Genomic DNA, 8,407 nt, shown 5'->3' with positions numbered 1-8,407 from the left:
ATCACAATAGTCAATGGGACACAACAATGCCTAGAAGAAGTGCATATCTATATGCCTAATTTGTTTTTAAATTGAAAACTGCGGACTGCAGCAACACTTAATTTGGCCTAAAATCTAAGTAGAGGAAAATGTTCAAATGCAAGAAGTATTAGCATTATGAAAACCGTTATAAGAAACACAAAGATAAATTTGCCTTTGCAAGAACGGATATGCAATAAAAATCCTGCCAAAGCTAGAGTTTCAAGCTGGCTGTTTCCGACCAAGCATATTAGAAAAAGCGTCTTGGATGGGTCTTCCCAGTCATGTAAACTACATAGAATGGACTATTTGGGTATGGTAATGGACTACTTAGGTAAAGTCTATTTGTCCCTCGTCATGTCTCTGATGTTCTGTCTACTTTAGGGCTACTTCCATCATGTCCTGCCCAGCACTCCCATAGTGGGACAGCTAAACTAGTAAGATCATGCTTATCTTTAGCCACAGAGACCAGCCCAAATGCTTAAAGAAAAGCCTATGTTTAAGTACCACGCCAAAGTACCTGAGTAATCACTTTGGATAAGGAATCAAAAGATACCTAAATGTGCTTGTAATTTTTAACTTATTATTAGCCAAGCACTGTTCCCCACCCCCAAACAAAACTCCTGGTGAACAACAAATTTGCCTGAGAAAGACTTCATAATAATGCCTACTTGAAGTAGCCAAGTAATCAGAAAGCAAAGCAGTTCCCAAGGACTACAGTGTGACTTGTGTTAGAGAGGTGAACTGGCCTGCCTGCTGATCACACTGCCCGCCCTCAGTACAAGCAAAGTATGCCAAATTGAGAGTCAAGGATTACCATGATCACATTTAATGGAGGTTCTGTGATGACTGTTTTTTTTGGCAGATGTTGAAACATCAGCCTTTTTGAGTTGTAAGAACCAATTTTCTTGAATATTCCACACAACCTGCCCTCGCTATGAAGACATCAACAGCTAACATGCAGAAAGTCTGCTTCTTTACTAGGTTAAAAGAGCAAACCCACCCCCAATCTGATTCCCATTAAATTTGCGATGAAATTCAACTGTTTTGTGATTGGACAGTTTTCTAGTCATAATATCTGAGCTGAAGTTCACCACTCCACAGTTAATGAAGTTGCACTCACTTTGGGCAGCAGTGATTTCCAATAAGAATAAAAGTGCTGACGTCACTCAGCACTTCTGAAAATTCAGGCCACTCCTATTTAGGAACCTAAATGTGGATTTAGAAACCCAGCTTCAGGTACATGAGTATGAAAATACCATGGGCTTGCTCTGTAATGTAGTTTATACCACATTTTGCTGCCTCAAGTATTCTCTATTTCATAAAGCCTGAATGAACACTAGAGGGAACCTTTGCTTTTTCTGGCTCTAACAGGACACTGCATCTTTGCAACATGAGATCTAACGGTGCTCTGATCACGCCCTTCAGTGAAAATCCTGCTCCAAAAGACATTCCCTACAAAACACATTGTTTACGAGTTGAAGGCTGGGCAACCACACATTGAAGACACTCAGGTGTAAGGATCTGCTGACTATGTGTATTTAGCCTGCTTGGATATTGCCTAACAAACACCCATTGCGCACTACTGAATATGTGAGGCATAATTATTACTGTTTAACAGATCTTTCAGTGATAACTGACCTCTTAATCTAGAAATTTCAGTAGTAAATCTACACTTCCCACATTTTCCAGTTTCAGCTCAACTTCTAGCAGTCTTCTGCACAATATTTTGCCAAATCCATAAATACTATAATTTTAGAACCTAGTAAGAACATAAGGCACAGTACTGCATTAGAAGTAACTACAAAACTGTTTGTTATCGCTGTATTTTTTCTTTTTTTAAACACAATTACAGAGGTAAAGGTTCACAAAGTAAAAAGAAATAACAAAACAAACAAGAAAACAGGTAAAGAAATACTTACGCTCTCACTCTGAAAAGGGTTGAGGAAGTTTCCACCCATCTCACCGTCATCCCTGGGAGTGCCAGGCTGATTACTCATGCTCATATTACTGGGAGAGTTCTGTTAAATAAGATTTTAAAATACAGATTAAGTGTTGAAGATTGTAGTCCATTTCCCAGCTTCACCAAGTGTGCCAAAGGCACGCTTTACATGATACTGTTGTGCACTAAGGTGCACTGTGCAATGCGCTGGGATTTTCAAAGACGAAAAATAAGCCTCTGTAGGGTTCTGCATGATTCGGTCACTAATTTTAGCCTGTAAACTAATGTTTCCTAATGACCTAAAGCAAGAATTATTTACCTGCAATTCTTGCTTTCAGGTTATATTCAGCATCTTCTAAAACCAGGAAAGCTACCAATAGCTGCATCAGGATACGAGGCAGTTCTGTCATTACATTAAATCGTGTGGCCAAATGCAGTGAAGTCTATGAGTGCATGCCATGACGTATGCGACTCAGAATATGTACTTAAAGGTAGACATATGGATGGACCTGGTCTACACAGACCTTTGCAAAAGCCTGTGTCTGGGGTCTTTGCTCGTAGTGTTCACAGTTTATTGAAATACAGTTTCACAAGTAGTTCACCAGTGTGGTTCAAGTACTAAACTTCTGAACACAGCTAACACACAGTATTCGTACGTAAAAGAGTTAACAAGAGTCTTTTAGACAAAAGACTCCTGAGTAACAGCTAGACGCTGGACTGGGCTCACGAACGCTTTCACAGGAGGAGCTGCACTTTTGCCATTTGCTTGCACAGAGCTTAATGCAACAGCAGTTTCAGCAACATTTTCAGTCTCTAGGTGTGACTGACATGCTAATAAATAATAACAATATACAGACCTCTGAAGATAAAATTCCTTTTTTCGTTTGGTTTTGGGTGGGGTTTTTTTGCCCTTACAGAAGTGCAGAACCACCTCTGCAATTTCAGAAAATGCTTTCAGGATTCAGTTATTTAAAGAAAGGGTGAAACAAGGTAACTGCCACAGAAATTATTCTGAGTCAATAGCCAATACATGATTATTGTAGCCACTACAATTAGGTATTTAGAAAGTTGATTTGCGGTACCCTACCATGCCTGGAGCATGGGCAATTCTCTTTCCATCACTGTTAAGATTCCTACTGATAGATGATTCGTGATGGAAAAGGAGCAGTCAGGGAAAGTGGTGAGTGAAGTCATGAACGTCAGCATGAAACATTTACATCTATCACAGTTCTTCACTTGATTGTTTTTCTTCTGATCCAGAAAACTGAATGCAATATTGCTGTTGAGATTTTACTTATATAAATGCAAATTTGGTATGTCATAAGAAATTCAACATAAACCTAGTGCAGTCAATGGGCAAGCTAACAAAATGCAAGTCCAAGTAGTGAACTTGATCAAAATGACCAAATCATAATGGCTGTAAGAATCCTAAGTGAATTTGTCCTCTTTTTGTTATGTTATCTCAATTATAATCCTGACACGCTACATCTGTTAGCACAGAGCTTTCTTCTTTAAAAAAAAAACAAACCCCAAAACACAAAAAAAAAAAAAAAAACAAAACAAAACAAAAACCAACAACCAAAGAGGTATTTTGCACTTTGGAAATACCTGCATGCAGTCTTCATTTAGTATAACTAAATCTGCAGTAGGTCAAACTTTGAATGAAAAACTGGAAACATTAAAGAAAGAGAAAGTCCCCTTCATTCCTTGGCACTTCCCTCAGAATTACAAAGGCTCTCCATACTACCCTGGCACTTCAAAGATATACATTGGAGTGCTCACTGAATAGAAAATGGGATGGGATGGTTATGACTTCTTCTTCACCTTCATACCATACTTCTGCATGCTCCTCTTTCACCATATTTCCGTGAGGGAAGATGACCATTCTCAGTCTGAATGGCCAAGTATGTATATGAGTTCATATTGGTGTATTTATTTTCACTTATAGATTAAATATAAAATTGATTACACAAGCGACATGCAAACATAACTTGTTTATTAGCATCAGAAATGCAGCTTCCAATGGTGGGTCAAAACCCCTGATCCAAGCCTTTTGCTTTCTTCAGCTTAGTTAACTGCTTCTCAAACTCTGATCCCCAGATCTTCAGGAATCACTGGGCAACATGTCCATCAAAGGCAAGTAAAAGCCTAACTAGCTGATTAACATCAGACAATTAAGTTTGCTGTTCAGTGAAGTTAGTACTGCAAATATTTCAGGATCCACAGCTTGAAAAATTTTGAAAATACTGCTTTGGTTCAACCACAGCTACTGTACCTTAAGCAGGAATTAATTCAGGGAAGTCCTGTTGCTTGTGTTATGCAAAAGGTCATACTACACAACATTTCAGTCCCTTCTCACCTTAAAATCTATGAATATAAAGTTTAAAACTCACTAAGTAAGGCCTTGTCACATTTATTTTATGTGATGCTCCCACACTTTTGTTCATTCCTGGGGGATTTACCCCTATTTTATCTTGCTCTGTGTAGTGCAAAGCTTTGAAATTCTGCAGTTGCCGCAGTACACCAGCCCCAAAGGTTCGAATTCCTGACAGAAACACTTCTGTGGCAACTCCCCTGGGCTGCTTTTATGGCCAGTATGGGGTCTAGGCTTGTAGCAGTAGCTGGGTTTCTCCAAAGCAAGAATGTCTTTGATGCCTCCACAAATTCCATGGGCACTGCAAGCATCACTGGTTATTAATGTTTATTTAATATGCATCATTTCAGCTCATTTACTTCCCCCATCTCAGTCTGCTTCATAAAATCTTAATGTTTTGATGTTCAGCCAATTACAATAAAATCTTCTCTAGAAAAAAATAGCTCTGAGATCTGTGAGATGTACTGATTCTACGAAGACTGGATTGATTTTCCTCATGTCTTGGGAATGTATCATCTGCTCCTCTAACAGGCATTTTATTCCAGTGACGCCTTGTCACTGGGCTTGAGCATCACACACCCCAAGCTACGTTAACTTTAGTGAACAATGCCGATCACTGGAACAGAAGTTTTCTTTTAGTTATTTGAAAAAGACATGTGTCAAACATGATTTCCATGAGTTATTTATTAAGGTTAACAAATTACAAGACTTCCAGATAAATTTTTGGATCCAAGTTTTCAGAGCTCCTGATATTTGTGTTAGCACATAGACTGATACTTAATACCAGTGAGTTGAACACAGGTTGTTAAAAATAATCCTATGGCAAGCTATTGGAAATGTTTTGGGTTTTTGCTTTAAAAAATGCTGCAGTTTGCAATAAAGATACTGAAGAAAAGATAAGGGCATTGATTTAAAAAATGCTGTATGGTTATAAACTTACTGGAGGCTTTTATAGAATCCATCACTGCACATTGAAGCACAGCACAACTAAGACAACTGTCATTTCAATCCATCATTTTGCAGAGCCAGAAAATGTTATAGATATTCAAAATGTGCAAAAATACAGGATCGCTCCCTCACAGGAGCAGCAATGGCCTTGGACAATCCTGCATGCGGGTATTAAAAGGTATTATGTAGGTATTAGAAGGTCACTTTATCAATACCAAATAAGCTCATTAATTCGTACATTAATAATGATCACGTATGTAGTAATTTTTATGGAAGAAGCGACACATTCAAGCACAGTATTATTTTCGTTGATGCAAAACCCCTTAAATTCACACTCATTTCCAACTATTTAATGGTTGTGATATCAAAGTAGTACTTCTTCTGAAACTACTTCTTATTCTAGCTTTTAGGAACTTATACTAATGATTAAGATTGCCTTACAGAAGCGACACAAGCAGTCATGCAGTGCATAAATGTAACATCCTAATGACATTTCCCCAAATTTACATTTAACTAGAATTGATTATTAGAACTACATTCATTTGTCTTAACAGTATGGAAGAGTATAACATGATCAATCAGATTATGAACTGGACATAATTAATCACATTCATTAATACACATTATTAAGCAGTAGGGAATAATTCTACTTATACTCCCCATTTATTATATTGTTATTGAATTTTCAATTAATACTGATGCTGTCTGCATAGCTTCCAAAGAGCTGACAAGCAGAAAACGTAGATACATAACAAAAAGCTCTGTAACAAAGAAAATATGTTTAAGGCGAAACATCTAAAAATTCCAAATATTTGATTAGATACTCACTTTGGAAATACTGTCCATGTCTCCTGAGCCTTAAATTAAAACAGACATTTTTTCAGTTAGTTTTAAGCTGAAGTTAATCTAAGATTTTTTTTTTCCATAGTAAATATATAGTGTCACAGCAATATTCTAAAACATAACCAGCCATGCATCATCTCACTTCCTTCCCAATGTCTCTCTTAGTAAAAGTTTACAGTCACTATTGAACAACGTTAGTCCTTTCTCTGTGAACATACCAAAAAATGAGAAAAGAATAAGGACACACTTCTGATCTGTGTCTGTTATTTGGGTGGCATCCTTTCAGGATGAGCGAGCCAGCACAACTCTAGAAATTAGGGTATAGGTAACGCAATTCATTTGGGGTATTAACCACCATGGGAGATGTTGCATTAGCTGAATTAAAAAAAAAAAAGACAATTAACTAGTAAGAGTTGATGCTCCTGGGGGAAAAAAAAAGACCACTATTATCACTAAGGTCAGCTAGGAGGGTTTCATCAATGTCTTTGCTTGCAGAAGCAGAAGCCTACTACTGAAATTGGCTGGAATGACATCAGGTTTTGATTCACTACAAACACTGAAGATGACAATATCTTTCAGAAGAAAGCAGATGATTCTGAGGACCAAAGTAACAGAAATCAAATAAAATCAAATATAACGAGTTCAAGACTATTGAAATTTTTTCACATGCTGTAGCTCTCCCTATGGTAAAGCAAAGAAGAAATAAAACTTTAGGATGGATGTATCAAAAAAGGCATTTTTAGCATCAACAGACAGTAAACAATTCTGGTCACCTATTTTCAGGAAAGACATGTTCTGGAAGAGTACTGAATACAAACCCAGAAGAGTATCAGAGAAAATCAATCAAGAAAATGGGAGCTGTGGAAGGAGACTGAAATAGCTTACTATACTTAGCCAGGCAAATTAAGGCTGAGAAGGAATATGATTTCTCTCTATAAATACATCAGATACATAAATGTTATGAAGAGCTAACTTGTCACAGCCCAAAGGATAAATTTTGGTGGAAATCGGGAAAAGATTTCTATCTAAACATCAGAGCTATGAATAGATATGCAGTAGAAAGGTTGTGGTCAAAGAAGTTGGAGAAATTCAAGATGGACCTTGACCAATTTATCCATCTGATTATAAGACACAGCTGCCTCCTGCAGCATGGAAATGAATGCAGCGGGTCCCTTCCAGCCCTCTTCTCCTTAAAGAACTCAGGTTCCAGTTTAGATATGAAGTTACCCCTAGAAAGCAGTCATCATTAATTTGACTAAGCATTTCCTCTCTTTCCCTGGCGAAAATAACTAAGCAAATGCTTAGACGCATGTAAAATCCTTCCACAGCTTTTTCAGGTTTTAAAAGATTTTTATGTACAGTCTTCCATATAACTCAGAGAACTGGTCATAGAAAATGGTACTAGTCATAGAAAATTCACAATGGATGTAATATTTACTATCATTACCTAATGATCCATTCATATGATGTGAATCCATTCCACCCAGTCCACTCATAGGTCCATCTGACCCTGGCCCCATTGGAAACTATAAAATGACCAGACATTAAAAACTGATATTACTGTACAATTTTTTGCAGATAATCTAATAAGAAGAAAATATTTGTCGGGGGGGGGGGGGGAGTAAAGGAAAAATGCACAGTCTTACGTCTGAAAGCACAAGTCACATTAAAGTATTTCATGTGAAGACTGCAAAAACATCATTGCTCTTTTTCACTATTTCCAATGCTACCTTCATGAAACTCTCACCTCTCTGTAGGCTGGAATATAACTTAGGAATAATTTATTATTTACTTCAACACCTTGGGTATGACTTTCGAACCTGCTAGTGCTGACCTAGCTGTACTCTCATAGGGGTTACAGGAAACTTTCATGATTCCCTTCAATGAAGTAAGTGATTAATTAACAGTTTTCAAGCCCCACCTTATACATTCTGACAGCTGGACTACTCCACATTACCTTTGTGGAGTTTCTGGCCAATTTCAGATATTAATCTTAAATTCTGTTCTTCAAATACTTAATGACATTAACATTACAGAAAATAGAATACACTGCATTATGATTTAGCAATATCTAACTAGCTATATTTTTTGTTTCTACTGGCCTTTTTTTTCTTCTCCAAAAAACCCATAATGTGGATCATGATTAAATGAAATATGGTTGTAATCAAGAGAAATACAATCAAAGTGAAGCCATACTGAAAGATCAAAAAAGATTCAAGTTCTACCTGAGAATCCAGATTTTTGTAAGCACTAGAATCGCTGAAATTTAGGCTAAAATAGTC

General features: G+C 37.2%; 2 protein-coding genes across 12 annotated transcripts in view; one reads left to right on the top strand and one right to left on the bottom strand.

The window, feature by feature from the left end:
- The window catches only part of ATP6AP1L (ATPase H+ transporting accessory protein 1 like), a 756,678-nt gene that overhangs the window by 407,207 nt on the left and 341,064 nt on the right, over nucleotides 1-8,407 (top strand). The gene's annotated exons all lie outside the window — the stretch shown is intronic.
- The window catches only part of SSBP2 (single stranded DNA binding protein 2), a 175,154-nt gene that overhangs the window by 14,073 nt on the left and 152,674 nt on the right, over nucleotides 1-8,407 (bottom strand). For 8 of the 10 annotated variants that reach the window (XM_030470284.1, XM_030470283.1, XM_030470291.1 and 5 more), the window contains 3 exons: nucleotides 7,573-7,651; nucleotides 6,111-6,139; nucleotides 1,941-2,039 (listed from right to left, as the gene is read on the bottom strand). In XM_030470284.1, coding sequence (XP_030326144.1) covers nucleotides 1,941-2,039; nucleotides 6,111-6,139; nucleotides 7,573-7,651 — 207 coding nt within the window. Of the gene's footprint in view, nucleotides 1-1,158; nucleotides 1,228-1,940; nucleotides 2,040-6,110; nucleotides 6,140-7,572; nucleotides 7,652-8,407 lie in introns of those variants that run through there. The other 2 variants (XM_030470285.1, XM_030470292.1) reach the window with 2 other exon arrangements.

This window comes from Strigops habroptila, chromosome Z (genome assembly GCF_004027225.2).
Source record: "Strigops habroptila isolate Jane chromosome Z, bStrHab1.2.pri, whole genome shotgun sequence".
Lineage (NCBI taxonomy): Eukaryota > Metazoa > Chordata > Aves > Psittaciformes > Psittacidae > Strigops > Strigops habroptila.
This window is presented reverse-complemented; position numbering and strand designations above follow the sequence as displayed.